The sequence below is a fragment of the Panthera uncia genome, assembly GCF_023721935.1.
Source record: "Panthera uncia isolate 11264 chromosome C1 unlocalized genomic scaffold, Puncia_PCG_1.0 HiC_scaffold_3, whole genome shotgun sequence".
Classification (NCBI taxonomy): domain Eukaryota; kingdom Metazoa; phylum Chordata; class Mammalia; order Carnivora; family Felidae; genus Panthera; species Panthera uncia.
In genome coordinates this window covers 55088289-55105395 of record NW_026057584.1, presented here as the reverse complement: position 1 = coordinate 55105395, position 17107 = coordinate 55088289, and the positions used below count along the sequence as shown (strand labels likewise).

At 39.2% G+C, this 17107-nt stretch overlaps 1 protein-coding gene across 4 annotated transcripts in view; it reads right to left on the bottom strand.

Annotated features, from left to right (window-relative positions):
- The window catches only part of PDE11A (phosphodiesterase 11A), a 413203-nt gene that overhangs the window by 187429 nt on the left and 208667 nt on the right, over positions 1–17107 (bottom strand). For all 4 annotated transcript variants that reach the window (XM_049615974.1, XM_049615976.1, XM_049615975.1 and 1 more), the window contains one exon: positions 1825–1957. In XM_049615974.1, the coding sequence (XP_049471931.1) occupies positions 1825–1957 (133 nt within the window). The remainder of the gene's footprint in view (positions 1–1824; positions 1958–17107) is intronic.

Here is a 17107-nt window from a genome sequence, read left to right as displayed (position 1 = left end):
CCCTTGACATCTAATCTCACATGATGGCTTGGTAACAAAGGATTGGTAATGAATGATTTTTCTGCATAGCAAGGCTTGTAGTTTGTTCAACTATTACTGATGTCAGTAAGAGGATACTGAGAGCATTCCTTCATAAAATTGTGTTTAGACATCTGTTCTTCAGTATTTTCTCTCTAAAAGCAAGGAAGAAAGAAACATGGCCAAAGGCAAAATTTCATCGAATTAGTCCTAGCCCAATCATAATGCTAAAGTATACAAATATTGAGCTCTATCAATCATTTCTGCTCTGCTAATCACAGAACCAAGGTGGTGTTATTCTCCCTCAAAGGAGGACAACTAAAGGAGCTTTGGGCTGTGTACTTCCCCGAGGAAGGTAACTCAAAGCTCAGAAATAACACATCAGAACTGAAAAGAACTAGAGGGTGGTCAGTGTGGGGACAGCTCAGGGGGAGCATGCTGCAGAGACACCCAACCCAGACTGGGAGTTCATGAAAGGATTTGCAAGGTAGGAGCAGCTGAACTCTATGCTTAAGAATGAACAGAAACTACTAGAGGACATAGCCTGGGGGAAGAAAGCTCCAGGCAGCTACAGAGAGGTGCTGAGTTTTGGGGAGTCTAAAATCTTCCTGCAGAGATCTGAAAAGATGACACGACTAAAGTTCTAAGTTTGGTTTAGACTGAAGCCCCCTGCCACATCGTGACCCACCCCAGACGTGGGACAGCACAGGGCAAGGCTGAGGGGGAGTGCTCTGGAGTCCAGAGACTGAGACTGAATCCCTGTCTCCAGAGTCATCAACCAGCTCTCATTTCAGCTTAAATGTTCAGTTCTTATTGCTAATGTATCCTCCGTGCTGTAGCCACCGAAGTGGTGTGATCTTCCTAAAATACAACTCCTGTGTCTCCCTGATTAAAAACTCAACTACTGATTCCCCGTTGCCCAGGATAAATACTCAAACTTCTTAATGCAGCTTTCAGATTGGAGCAATCTGGCCCCTGCTTCCCTCTCCAGCCTCATCTACCTGGTGCTTCAGCAGCATTAACTCACCTCAGCCCCCAGCCCTCCAACCCCTCAGCCCCCCCATCCCCCGGGCCCCATGCTTTCTCAGCTTTGCCTAGAACACATCTCCACCTAAAACTCCTGCTACTCTTTAGATCTTCACTTGGCAATATAGAATAGGAAACGTGTAATTTATTGAATACACACACACATGCACACACAAAGATATTTTATAAGTTCATGTAAATTTGTCTGTATGATACTGTAGATACTTAGAATTTAAACACCTGCAAGTCTAGGTTGCTTTAATATATTCTGCATATAGCACAATGTGCCTTCAAAATTAACATTAAACAATAACAAACCAATTTACCATTTCTTGGGAGCAATTTTTAAAAACATGGTAATTGTTCTAGCATCTGTTGGGAAATAACTATGTTATATCCACATTTTTATTAATAACTATTTCATAGTTTAATATAAACTATCTTTAATATAAAGTGTTCATGAATTAATGCATGGGTACATGCAATATAATATGTACCCAATTGTAAAGAGCATCAAAGTAATACATAATAGATAGCCATTTTGCCACAAATCAGAGTAGAGAGAGATTTTTCTGTTACTCAACAGTAGACAATGCTAAAAATCTGATCACAGGGGAAAGACGCAAAAAAAAAACAAAAAAAAAAAAAACAAAAAAAAAAACTGCCAGTAAACTCAGGGGTGACTGTGATGTATACGATGTCCCTTTTTTGCTTCAACCAGCAAACCATCACCAGTGTGACAACTGAACCTTAAGAGTGCAACCAGAGAATTCCTCTTACCTCGGCATCAAAGCGAGGATCCTGGTAGGCATCGCTGATGTTCACCGGGAGGCCTGTGGAAGCCACTAGCTCGGCAACACTGTTATTTATAAGCCAGTCGGAATATGAGGATTTCTCCATGCTCTCTTTGAAACTATCAAAACCAAAGCAGGCAGTAAGAAAACAGAGAAACATAAGTTTGTTTGAAAGCAAATCTTATAAAACTATACTCATAGTAGGATTATCTATCCTCCTTAAGAAGGGATAAGTGACTTCAGTCACAGAATAGCGGGGTAATTATCAGTAGCTACTTCAAAAAACCTTGCCCGGGATGAGCACTGGGTGTTGTATGGAAACCAATTTGACAATAAATTTCATAAATTAAAACAAAACAAAACAAAACAAAAAACCTTGCCCGCTGTAATGTAAAATAATCAAATCCATGGGAAGACATAATAGATTCTCCATGACCCAGAGAACAACTCTAGGTTGTATTTAGGCCAAAGCAGACAGACATAAAGTAAATAATCAAGTAATGACCAAACCTGACTTGAGGATGCCAAAACCCTGGCGTAATAAATTCCCCTGCCCTCCCCGGCCCACACCCCTTAACTAAGTGGACTGGACGTGTGATATCAGGAAAAATTAAATCCCAGAATGGAGAAAAATCAGGAAACAAGTTGAGAATTTACAAAATTGTAACTGTAGCAAAAGAGCAGGTCTAGACCATGGGTAATCTTAGTACTTATGTAAAGGTTTTTGTAGCATGTCTCAGAGTTTCTTAACAAAAGCACATTTCTACTTAACAAAATCTTGCTGGAAAACCTGTTTTAATTCTACTGACCCCTAACAGGAATAATTTAAATTATATCCACATTTGATTTCAACAGGAATTTTATGCTAAATGATTTTGTGAACTTTGCCTTGTATTACTTTCACTGTAATTGCCAAATTTACAGAAATGCCATAAGAATTAGTAAGATTCCCTACTCCCTCTCTCCTGTCCATCATTTCTTCCCCCAAATACATACTGAGCACTGCCAGGAGCTATGGAATTGCAAAACTGAGTACTGTTCAAATTAGCAATATCAAGGAAAAATTTCGCGGAGAATATTAGATTTGTGGCTTTGCAGGTGATAACTGAAATTACATAAATGAATGCCGGTATACCAGGGCAATGTTTTCCCAACTTGGTTCTGTGGAACCCTGGGTTCCAGGATATGTGAGTGAGTGTACCACAACGAGAATAATAAGAATTCTACTGACTTTTTAATCTAAACTACCTTATATGGAAGGAAAACACTAAGCCCTGTAAATAGTCATTGTTACTATGCAGTAATGTGCCTGCATGGAATTTGGGCCCTACCAAGAATTTGTGGCATGGAGAGGCCACCAGATGCTTGAGGAAGTGGGAAGCACAGAAGTTCTTTAGCAACATTAATAGGTGCCATCTGTGATGACGGCTGGTCTGTGTCTGATAAATGTAACATATATTTGTGATGATATTCATCCCTTATTGCATATCAAACATTACTAACACACACGTTTATTCCCTATGAATCTCTGGCTGTGAGAAGTGGAAGTTTTAATGAAAAGCTGGGTCTTATATTTCTCATATGGTGCCTAAATCAAAGAAACGAAAAGACTGAGGACTTCAAAGGTAAGATGAAGCCCTTATTTCCTAAAACAAACAAAGGAACATCAACAAAGTCCATGTTTTATTTTCTTTGCTCTATTATACCTGTGAGAAGGGAAATTTTATGTTGTGCTGCAATGAAAACAAAACATAGGAGGAAACATGATAATGTACCTGATATGAGGTTCCAACTTAATGAAGCCATTTCTAAGTTTATAAAAGTGTGTGACTGAATGCTTCTCATTTCTTACAGCGATTAGTTGGTCTATGAACTCACTCTGAACTATCTGGGTACTTTATTCCATTCTACAGTTTTTAAAAGCGTTCTGTGATAAAACAGTGTGGAAAGTGCTGACCTGGAGTGCCCTGGGCAGAAGGGGTGCAATGGGACCCTGGGGATGAGCCACAGAAGAACCAGAGAGAAGAATGGTTGGGGCAGGCAAAGGGGCCAGTGGTGAATGCTCTAAGGAAGGAACCAGTTTCATCAAGTGTGAAAACCTGTAAGCTGGGTCTTTCAGGATGGGCAAGTGAGTTCAGCAAGGAGAGACTGGGGTGGTGAGGAGGAAAGCGCCCGAGGAGGAGGAAACAGCAAGAAGAAAGATACGAAGGGAAAAGAGTACAGTAAGTACAGTAACACTGAGTAATCCCTTAAATGAACAGGTCAGGGCTTAAAGGTGGAGGCTTTGACCAACGGGCTTCAAACTTAGTCACAGGCAATGGCAAGCTGTTGGAGAGTACTGAGCAGGGAAGTGACATGATTTGAGATGTGACTTCAGAAAGCTTCAGGAAGCTTAATCCAGGAAGCTTAAACAAGGAGCAAGAAAAACTGACTGAGAGAGATGGAAGGTAGACCAGCGAAGTTGTGCCGATGGGAGGTGATGATGCTGGCCCCTCAGGAGATCCTGCAGAAGACTCCGCAGGGCTTGGTGGGCAGACAGCTTGGCTTATGTTCTGCTTGTGTGTGTCTGTGGCACTATTAGAAGTGAGTTGGTTTGAGAAGTGGGAGATGGGGAACAATAACAGACCTTTTGTGAACCTGGAACATGTTACTCACTGTTGAAACTCCAGGAACAAAATCCATATAAGATCCTTAGGACTGGAAATACTATAGAGTTGGGATTATCTTCGAGGAGAATACAATGGATGAGATTGACCAGGGAGAGAATATGCGGGAAAATCTGTATCTAGGGGAAGGAAGAAGAAGAAAGGCAGTAATAAAGGTGGGGGGGGGGGAGGGGGAAGAGAAGAAAGAAAAAGGAGGAAAGCAAATTTATCATCACCCAAGTAGTCTAACGGCCTGGCTGGATGCTTTACCTAATTAATTTGTTTTGTTTTCACATATATCTATGAGATGGGTACAATTCTCTACATTTTACAGATCAGAAAACTGAGGTTCAGAGATGCTAAATAAGTTTCCTAAGTGGAGATAGAATTTTCAGCTAAGCATGACTACAGAGCCTCAGATTATTCTGTTTATCCTGTCGCCTCTCAGGGAAGGAGTCAATGGGTAGGAGTTGAGCAAGAATAGTAGGTTGTCACCTAAAGAAAAGAAGGGAGTGGCAGTCAGCATCACGGGGAGTTTAAAGGAGACACTGCAGATCATAAACACTTGAGTCTGAGACTACATGCAGTCAAAGGAAGAGGGAGGAAAAGACATTGGATTTGATCATCCAGAGCTGTAGGTCACTGCTTAACAAAATTCCCAAGGAAGATGTTGAAAACTTACTGAGCAGGGGCTCCTGAAAGACTCATCCTAAACTAAAACATGCTTAGAACTGGGGTTAGTTTGGGCTGCATATGTATTGCAATCACTCTAAGATTATAGGACAACGTGGGGTGTCTGGGTGGCTCAGTTGGTTCAGCGTCTGACTCTGGATTTTGGCTCAGGTCATGATCTCATGGTTTGTGAGATCAAGCCCCAGGCGTGGAGCTTGTTTGGGATTCTCTCCCCCTTTCTCTGCCCCTCTACCACTCACACTTTCCCTCTCTAAATAAATAAATAAATATATATATATATAAATAAATACATAATAAATAAATAAATAAATAAATAAATAAATAAATATGCATTTAAAATTGTAGGTCAGGGGCGCCTGGGTAGCTCAGTTGGTTAAGCATCCGACTTTGGCTCAGATCATAATCTCATGGTTCATGAGTTCGAGTCCCTCATCGGACTTTCTGCTGTCAGCACAGCAGACTCTCTCCACCCTTCCCCACTCTCTCTCTCTCAAAAATAAATAAACATTTTAAAGAATAAAATAAAATTGTAGGACAATGTAAATGGGTCAATTCTGTGCAAGGCACTCTGCATAAGAGAAGTTGAGGTGGTTTCTAGAAAATATAAACTATGGTCTCTGGCCTTACAGAGGTTGCCATCTACTTGGGGAAATGAGAAATAAACATACTGACATTTGCACAATGCACAATTTAAATGCCCAGTTCAAATTTCAAATGACAGGGGCGCCTGGGTGTCTCAGCTGGTTAAGTGTCTGACTTCGGCTCCATTCATCTCACAGATTCTGGGTTCAAGGCCCACGTTGGGCTCTGTGCTGACAGCTCAGAGCCTGGAGCCCACTTCGGATTCTGTGTCTCACTCTCTCTGATCTTCCCGCACTCACACTCTCTCTCTCTTTCTCTCTCTCTCAAATATAAATAAACATTAAAAAAAATTTTTTTAAACCCACAAATTTCAAATGACAAATTTGTCACATGGCTGTGTTGACTAGTTGCCAACTCAATTGTACCAGTCATAAATGCAAAAGAAATGCAAAAGAAGTGAAGGGAGGAAGAAACCACCTCAGCCGCTATAATCGAACTAAGGCTCCAGAAGGGAGGGGAGATTTTAATCAACCTATAGCTGCAACAGTGCAAACAGATTTTCTGAAAACCACCTCTCCATTTCTTCAGTTTAATGTTACACAGGTACATAAACTAAGGTGCAGGGCGACAGAATAAACTAAGGTGCAGGGCTCAGAGAGACAGTCAGGAAGGATGATTGTCACTCTTAGTAATTATATCACATTCTGGCTTTTACACCAATTCAACCTTCCAAATCAACCTTCCAAATCTTAAGTTTTTACTGTAATACAGAATCATGATGTTGAGTAGAGCTCTCAAAACCTTGCTTTTTACGATTTATTAAAAAAATTTTTTTTAATGTTTATTTATTTTTGAGAGAGAGATTGAGACAGAGCATGGGCAGGAGAGGGGCAGAGACAAAGGAGACACAGAATGTGAAGCAGGCTCCAGGCTCTGAACTGTCAGCACAGAGACCGACACGGGGCTCTAACTCATGAACCGTGAGATTATGACCTGAGTCGAAGTCTGACACTTAACTGACTGAGCCACCCAGGTGCCCCAAACTTGCTTTTTTTTAAAAGATGATTTCTGTTTTATGAGTAAGACCATGAATTTTAGATCAGATATATCTGATTCAAATACCTATTTTGCCACTTCCTAGGCAGTGATCTCAGACAAGTTACTTACACTTCATCTGTAAAATGGGTATAATACTCCTACTTAGTTATTGCTCAGATTAAGGTAATAATTTATACAAGTGTTTAACATACTATCTAGCCCATAGTAAACAGTCTTTTTAAAGTATCAACTTTTTAGCAACTTCTAGAGTAAATTCTGCATGTGACAGTACCCCCTGTACACTTCAGCAACTAGGTATTGTGAATTTAATCATAAAGGAAAGGGCTCAAGTTGTTTCTCTTTCTTGAGGGACACATTTAGCTTAAAGGATCAGTTCTTTCGTAAAGGTTCTGTGGGTCAACTCCTTCTGATTTATGCAGGTCCTTTTATTTTGTGTGGTTTCCTTTCCTTCGATTGATTTCTGTTGGAGCAGAACATGGTAAGATGGACACAGTCATGTGTGGTAATGCAGATTCTGCCCCGCATGGGGGTGCCCTGTACAAGGAATGAATGGAGGGTGACATCTAGCCTAGTTGTGCATGTTGGCTTTGAACTGCATCCATCTAAAGGAAGTACTTTTTCTATTTTCACAGAGATGCTGTACGGGCTGACAATGGTCTCATTTCAATCTCTCCAACAAATGGACAGCTAATATTAAATTGATTATCTTTCATGACCGGGAACTCATTACCTACAAAAATATTCCATTCCATTTTGTGGCAGCTCAATTTACTTTCTAATAATCATCCTTTGCTCCCAGTCCCATGGTTTGTAGATCATGGATCTCATTACCTGACAGCCCTTGAAATATCTGGCAATAATAACATGTTCCCCACAGTCTTCCACCTAAGATCATTCTTTTCCAACCAGCTCCAATTCCTTCAGGTACTCCTGCTCTGGCATGCCTTCCTTATTCTCACCATCCCAGTCCTAGGTGTATCCCTGCAGATTAATTGCCCTTTGGAGTATGAAATCCAGTCTAGAATAGTCTTATACATGGGATCTGAGCAGGATAGAGGTGGGATGACCATCACCTTTGTTCCAGATCCTGTTCCCCCCAAGAAGAGTCAAGGTTGGTAGTTTCTAACAGGTCTTATTTTTTTTTTTTAATTTTTTAAATTCATTTTATTTTTGAGAGGCAGAGAGAGACAGAGCACGTGTGGGGGAGGAGCAGAGACAGAGGGAGACACAGAATCGGAAGCAGGCTCCAGGCTCTGAGCTGTCAGCACAGAGCCCGATGCGGGGCCCGAACTCACAAACCGTGAGATCATGACCTGAACTGAAGTCGGACGCTCAACCGACTGAGCCACCCAGGCGTCCGTAACAGGTCTTATTTTTTTAATAGGTTGTTGGAAGCTTAAATTAATATCCAAAATTGAATTGACCAATTTTATAGGGACCCCGATGTGACCAGAGATATCAAAGGCCAACAAATCCAGCACTAAGATTTTCAATTTGGGCTAGGACCAAGATAAGGAGAATTACTGCAGTTTACAAATATATCAATAATTTGATTACTCTGTAGTTTGTAGGTGCAAATGAGATCATGCCAGTTGAGTGGATCTTAGCTGCCATGTGCGTAACTGTAAGACCAAAGACACCTCCAAGTCCTCTCCCTACTCCTAGTCTCTAAGGAGACTTATTCTTTCACTCAAGGCGCCTTGTCAAACCCTTGGAAGCCACTTAAGGGAAGCCAGACACTTGAGGGTACTAAAGCTTCATGGAGTAAAGAAGGAATCCTCTCCCCCAAGCTCTGATAGCATTTAGGCCCCTAGGTCCTAAAGCCATACTGCTTATGTCTACACTGTCACAAGTTTTCTCATTGAACAGTCCCTTTAGTTTCTGCCCATACCCTTCTCTGTATAGGCAGGGAATAGGGCTGGGATGACCCTTCTTTTGGCAAAAAGAAAAAGACAACTTATTGATCATCTCATGCAAGTGGATGTCTGGTGTGACTGTCGGTGGATTTGCAAATATTTTGCCAAGATATTTACTGCGCACCAACCAGTGCACCAGAGAGAGAGGAAAAATGTCTTAAAATTCTATATGACATTCATTTGTTCTTGAAAAATCAAAAGTTTTGATAGACCATTAAAATATTTACAAAGTTTGTTTGTTTTAATATCTGTCCATGTTTAATAGCTTCTGGTATGCAAGTCATAACGCTAGTTTGACTCCTTTGGTGGGGATGTTAAAATAAATTCTGACTTAAAGAAAAAAAAACAGCAGACAAAACAAGTCTTTGAAATAAGAGTCTTAGAAAAGAAAATAAATACCTAGGTTATCACCTAACTTCAGTGAAACTTCCCTAAAAGGTAAAAACTAACCACTAAGCTCACTTTAGCTCTTTAAAAAAGTAGACCTCCCTAAGATCAAAATTTGTTTAAAATAACAGGAAAATTGTAAAGAGGTCCTTTACTTGTATTTTACTAGAACCAGGTGCATAGGAAGATGCAGGTTTTTAAGTGAGTTTCCTGCCAAGGGATGCAGTTTAGTCTTCTTGCCCAGTGGTATCTTGCTTCCAAATATGAGACTCCCACTGACTTCAAAGAGAGCTTCATGAGCTCAAATATTGACTGCGGAAGGATAAAAGAGAACTGCCCTATTATAGAAAACACATAATTCCTGAAATGCGGCTGCCCCTAAGTGAGGGCCAGTGAGGTAGATATAAACCTCAGGATAACAAGTTGAAGGGTAGTAGAGGAGGCAAATCAATACAAGTAAAACAAAACAAGACAAAATAAAATACCCCTAGACAAGTAACTTCACCGTCTTCACTTGTCTAAAAAACCTATCTTGGCCAAAGATTCAAACATGGAAAATTATATGAAAATAACTCAAAACTATTTTTCAGAATTAATTCTCAAAACGAGTCTCTAAAGTAGAAGACAAAATATCTGACTAAAATAATGTTAATCATTAGACTGTATCTGTATTGACATTTTTGTTCTCAAGACTAGAGTTTAACCTTCACTAGAGACTCCCAAGACTTTGCTCTTTGAAGAATGACCATGGGCTGGGCCCCTACTAAGTGCTGGACAATTCTGGGGCAAGTCTGGCATGAACATACCCATAAGAGTCTTTTCCTTTTTGCTTAAAGAAGTTGGCAGTGGGAACCCATCTGCCTATGGATGGTCAGCTCAGTACTGCCCCTACCTAAACAGAAAGAGGTTATAGGAAGAAGCTAAAGGGGTCACACCTTTGGGGAGCTCACAAACAATGACAATGGTTTGTGATAAATGCCCCAAAGGAAAAATACACAAAACATTACCAGACCTGAGAAAAGAAGGATCAGTTTTGTTTGCGTTGGGAATGGTATTTGGAAAATCACTTCCCAAAAGGAAGTTGGTCTAAGCTAGTTTTTGAAGTAAAAGGTCATCTGGAAGAGGAAGAGGGTAAAAAGAATCCAGACAAAACCATAGCATGAGGAAAGCTTTAGAAGTGTGAGGTTTTCTGTATTGATATGATAAATATTAGAGCTAAAACTTAGGATACATGGTGGAAGTGATCACCAAGGCTACAGTGGCAGAGGCCAACACATATACTGTGTGGTTTCATGCACATACTTTGTATCCACAACCAAATATATACTGATGATCTTCGAATCTACACCAGCAGCCCAATGAATCCTGACATCCCTACATACATATCCAAGCATTTTCTGGACACTTCTTCAAGGTCATCTCCAGGCACCTCAAATTTAACATTTTCAAGACTACACTAATACATTCTCCTTGACATGTTATCAATGATTAATGAAAACTGTGACCATTAACTAAAAATATATCACTAAATATATAACTAAAAATATATATTAGGAGCAGAATGTTTCAACACAGACACAGTCTATTTTCTCATTGTCAAGGGATTGTCAATTGCCCTCTGATACCTTGAGTATTATCCAGTGGGGGCAGGATTCAGAAAGGCGAAGAGGCAGGAATTCCAAGAACTCTTTAGGACAGATATTTCTTTTTTATGCTTTGCAAACAAAAATTGATTTTTGATCTGTAGGTCATGCCTGGTACTATTTGCCATTTTGCTTCACAGGCTAGAGGTCGTTCTGAACTTTGGATCTCAAAGAGAAACTCCATTCCTTACTTTTTCTTTTCAGGTAAATCTATCTAACCCTGGGTCCTTCCTGAAGCCTCGAGCTCTGCAACATTATTTGAAGTTGTCTTTCAATTAGGAGATTAAGGAACTAAGTCAATACCAGTGGGACTCAAAGCTAGCACCCCAGCAGGAGAGTCTTGAAAACCCAGAACTGGGACATGAATAATCCCCTACTGGCTTCAGTGTATCTTTGAAGGTTACCAAACAAACCTTTTAGTCATAAAAAGTAATGGGGGAGAGTGTAATTAGCAAGCAGAGTTAGCCTGTCAATTCTCGCAGTGTGGCAGGAGAGGAAGATGCTCTAAGTTGCAAAAGTCCCTGAAGCTTATCGTGACCTGTTAATGGACCTACATTTATGGTCTTGCCTAAGGACACTTCATCACACTCCCATTTCTCTCATTTTAGGCATTCCCTAGTTATTAGAAATTAAGACATGGTAACCAAAGAGTACATTTTCTATCCTTCATTTCTTCAAGTTGTACAATTAGAATGATGAAATTTATCACCCCCAGGAGTTGGTGTCACTTTGGGGAAGAGTCTTGTGACTCTTGGATGGGTGTCAGATGGCATCACTGTGAGTGGCTGATGTCTACAATTTAGCATCGTATAGTGACAACTGCTTGGTTTCACAGCCAAGCAAATCTGGAGGGGGGTTTTCATATCTTGGTCTAACATTTCGTAGTTGTAAGACTACAGATAAAATTTTAACGACTCTTAGTTTCCATAATGGAAAATAGAGGAAATAAAACTCATTTTACAGAGATGGTTTAAGGATACAATAATGCAATGTTGAAGAATGCATGGCACACAAAAAGCTCTCAATAAATATCAATTCCTTCTCTCACATAGATTTTTCTTTGTGATAGTGTTTTATTAAATACACCAAGGTGAGACATGCCCTGTTTATTTAACTGCTTCTTTCCTGGGTCAGGGGAGATGTTAACTGTTTTTAACTGTGTCATCATTGTCATATATGGAGACTTGCTGAAGAGAAAACAGCAAAATTGTTGATAATAGAACTAACAGTTAACAATCCTATCCTGCTAGATGTTTCAAGTAGCCCCATCACATTTCTCTGTAGGGGAGCTATGGCCAACTCCATCTATCTGCTCTTCCATCTTTGAGGGCATACCTTCCCAATAAGTCCCGGGCATATGTCTGCATGGCAAGAAAGGAAAAGTGGACTCAATGTGTTAAAATGTTAACTCAAGAACGTTAAATAACAGACATACAAAAGTAAGTGAGTCAAACATAAAAACCAATCATTAAGGCTTTCAAGTTGCCAAAACTCTGTGTACTGCATAGCATCAATCTAAGAGACAGCTGACCTACATAAGTTACTTTATTATGCTTGATCTCAGTACTTATTCATGTGCTTTGTTGTTCATGGAACATTTGTATAGCTTTCATTCTCCTCTGTGACAGTTTTACTAGAGTGACAAGCCCATTGGTCCAAAATAAACAGGGGTAATGATAGGGTTTGTCTTTTATTTGAATCTTCATGTTCGAAGGCAGGAAAAAGAGAAGACAGAAATTACATATGTTTAAGAGGTAAAGGTTAGATACTTGAGAAATATGTGTCCTTGACTTTCTTAAGATTTTGGAAGATACACAACTTCATTACAAATGTTTCCTCTCTTTCACTGATACTTAATTCTTATAATTAGCATCATGCAAATGGTGCATGGACACATACAAGCCTAGGGTCATGGAGGGTATTTATAAAATAGGATTTTTGAGGGGGAAACATGCAAGCCCAGAGGTATCAAAGTGACATGGCTCCCTGAGAGGTATGCTGAGGTCAGGCGTAAAGTGTTTCAGAGGAAACACTTTAATCTCATAACACTCTGCATATTTTTAGAGAAAGGAAGCAGGAAATATATAGCTGATTCTGTAATAATAGAACTTCATGGTAAAGAACTGGTCTTGATACCAAGAGAGAGCCTCAGAGTTCAGTCTCTGGTACCAGTCTTGTCTTCAACTTAGCTTAACTCAGATATGCTGAGACATCTCCTCACTAAACAACAGAAAGGGGATAAAAATGAGCCTCCTGGGTTATCTGCATCTTTCTTCTTCAATTAGCAACATTAAATATTGGCATGATGAGGTTCAGCAGCCCTGAATTTGCTAGACAGTAGATATTAAAGAAGAATGCCCTAAGGTTCTTATATTAAAGGAAGTTAGTTATACAGCAACAAAAATCAAACCAAATCTTGCTTCTGTTCCAGGATGACTGGTGGTTCTGTTTTAGTTTTTAACATTTTAAAGGTTTTCTTCATTTTCTTGAATTCAGAATAGGTATCATATTCTTATTTATGCAAAACACCTATTACAGGCTTCCTAGCACATGCTTTCTAGCAGAGAAGAAGGAAAATCCATAAAGAAGAAAGCAGGAAAACAATATATTCATATTCATCACATACTATGGAAATGTTCTGTCTTATACCATTGTGTGAATTTCTCTACCATTCCCTATCACTGTAGGTAACAGAGATTTAAAAGAAGGTAAAAAGAAGAGGACAGCCTTCCAAATTGGCAGATTAAGGACCACTGACAATTTGTTCCTCCACATAAAAGCAGTGAGAACACTAGCAAACATTGTCAAAATAAACATTTTGAGAACTCTGGAAATTAAGGAAAAGACTTGCAAAAATCTGAGGAGTGTTTATTCAAGAAAAACAGTTGAATCTCTGTAAGGACAGCAAGTTTTGGGGCATTTTAACTGACTTTACTCCCATCTCCCACTCCCCAACTCTAGGGTAGCCAGGAAAACCAACAGTCACATAATCACGTGAGTTGTGAGAGTCAGAATCCTAGCAGCAGCTGGCAGAGAAGGAAGTTTGAGAGCTCCCTAAAAGTCCTATCCCCAGAGAATTGTCATTATTTGACCTGTTTGGCAGCTCCATTGGAAACCTTCCCTCACAGAGTTTGTCTTTATTTGAACTGACTTGGGGCTTGCTCACTGAGAACAGCCTTCACCTCTGGGGCATTTGCGGAAAAAACCCAGCAGCAATTGTTTAACACTGCAACTGCTGTAGGCAGGGATAACAGTTGCAGCTAACAAGAAGTGGACCAGAAAACTTAAAAGAAGCATGGATAGAGTGCCTGGGTGGCTCAGTCGGTTGAGTGTCCGACTTTGGCTCAGGTCATGATCTCACAGTTCATGAGTTCGAGCCCCATGTCGGGCTCTGTGCTGACAGCTCAGAGCCTGGAGCCTGCTTCAGATTCTGTGTCTCCCTCTTTCTGCCCCTTCCCCGCTCATACTCTGCCTGTCTCTCAAAAATGAATAAACGTTAAAAAAATTTAAGAAAAAAAGAAGCATGGAAATGAGATATTCCTAGAGGGGTTTTGAAAAGCTCTGACATATTCCTTGAAATCTAGAAGGGCACACTCATTTGCAGAGTTGTATGTGTGCCCAGGAAAGACCCCAAGAAGGCCCTAATCCCTTATCTCTGGCTGACCTTGAAGCTCTGTGTAAGCAGAAAGTGAAAGCTACATAAACTTCCTGTCAGAAAATTGAAGATATTACCCACATGCATACAGATCTCCTCAGCGAGGCTGGAAGATTTACTGGTTCAAGGCTTTTAAGGAAATCTGTGTCTAGTCATGAGTTCACAACAAGCTAACCAAGCAGAGAATTCAGTTGCCAAACATAACAAAAAATAGTTCGGGAAAGTCACTAAACAACAAACAGCAGCAGCGACAATAAGAGCAACAAATAGAAACAACAAAGTGAATGGTAAGTGGATCTGATCTCCAGAGTTTCCACACCATATTATTTAAAATATTCAGTTTTCAACAACAACAAAAAACTTAGACATAGAAAGAAACAGGGAAGTACGCAGGAAAAAAAGCAATCAACAGAAACTGTCCCTGAGTAAGTCCAGATGATGGACTTACTAGACAAAGACTTTAATTGAGCTATTATACATATATTCAAAATAACAAAGAGAACTAAATCTAAAGAACTAAAGGAAAATATGAGAACAATATCTCACCAAATACACAATATCAAAAAAGAGTTGGAAATTATTAAAAAGAACCAAAAATTTAAGTCCTAGAATTGAAAACTACAATAACTGGAATGAAAAATTTGCACAAGAGGGTTCAACAGAAGGGTTGAGAAGCCAGGAGAAATAATTACCAAACTGGAAGATAGGTTAATCAAGAATATCTGATTTGAGAAACAGAAAGACAAAGAATGAAAGAAATTGAATGTCTCAGAGACATGTGAGACACCATCAAGCATATGGACATATACATAATGGGAGTGTCCAAAAGACAGGAGAGAGGAAAAGGGGCAAAAAGAATATTTGAAGAAATAATGGCTAAAAACTTCCCACATTTGATTAAAACAAATATTAATGTATACATTCCAGTAGTTCAACAAATTCTAAGCAGGATAAACTCAAAGGGACCCACACATAGACACATCCTGACTAAACTGTTGAAAGGCAATGACAAAGAAAGCATCTTGAAAGCAACAAAAGAGATGTGATTCATCACATACAAGTGATTTTCAATATGATTAATAGCTTCTGTTCAGAAACCATGGAGGCCAGAAGGCTGTTGAATAACATATTCAAAGTGCTCAATGATTGTCAACCTTATCAACAGATTATGTAACACATTTCATTCACTTGCCCTAAATAGTGGTATAAAAAACTTACACAAACATAACACTCCCCAAGGTGCCAAATTTGAAGCACAACACATATTTGAGTGAAAAAGTTTTGGAATGTTTGGGAAATATATTTCATACAACCACCATATTAAAAAGTAACAAATATAGGCATTGACTGAGGCCACACACACTACATGTATAAATCAGACAAGGCTTATGAGTCTAAAACTGTTTTTCAAACTGTGGGTCACAACAAAGTAGTGAATCATGAAATTAATTTTGTACATTAGGACAGCAGTTTGTTTTTTGTTTTTTAAAGAATAGAATATATCAGAACATACATACATAGTAAAGGTAAGTATAGTTTCATAAAACTTGCTTTTAATAAGCATGTGTGCATTTTTTTGTGTATATTTATATACATTAAGCAGATCTGGCTATCTTTTGTTGTCAAAAAAGGTTGAAAGTCACCATCTAAAGGATACCCAAAGAAACTCACACAGTTAGGATTCATGGTGAAGACATTTAGCAACTTTCTCCAAGGTAGGGACAGAATTTCTGATTCCCAAATGGCTCATCAGGGCTGAGTTGCAATGTCCAAATGAAGGTGACTTACATCATACTTTCTGGAAGCATAAGCCCAGAATCATATTCATAATCTGGTTAGGTGCTAGAGATCATCTCGCCTGGGCCAAGTACATCTCAGGGTTATAACATGTACAATATGATTGCAGGGTATAATCACAATAAAGTGAATAAACAAAATCCTCCCTCATCTAACTTTAGTCTCTCCAGGCTAATATGGTCTATTCCACATTTATTCCTGAATATACCATTGCTGCTGGACAAAAGTAAAGAACATCTCTGGGAATCTTATTTACAGACTCATGAAGCAATTTGAGAGCTCATCTGGTACTTTTGTCTCATTACAGTCACATATCATAGAAGTCCGTTCCCCTTTAAAAAATGCCCAAATTTGGGCCATAGGGGCTGGAAGCCTAAAGGAAAGACTTACAGAGAGATGAGGAATGGTTACAAATCACTGCTAGAAAGAGTAATTTGTTTGCAAAACTAGATTCCACACGGAATTGCAAGGAAAGGAAAAAAAAATCAATAAGACATTGAAACATAAGTTTCAACATTCTGACCTAAAAAATGCAATGCAGAAAACTAACTTTGACAAGAATCATAGGGCTGTCCAATCTAAAAACTGAAAGAAACCCTAAAGGTCCCCTAAGGTGCTTCTCAAAGTTGAGATATATGTACCCTCAGGGGAAGGAAGGTGTAAATGAGCTGACAGGTGGAAAAGCCACAGGAGAAACAATGTCTGGAAGGGTCATATTATTTCATGGAATCTACAATACCATGGAATGTAACATGCACTATTATTTTTGAACAGCAAAAAAAGAGAAAAAAAATGCTGAGGCAATTTGTTCTTATCACTTACAATATTTGAACCTTATTTTAAAATTATTTATTTCAGATTAGACATAAATTTTATCATATACCATTTGTGA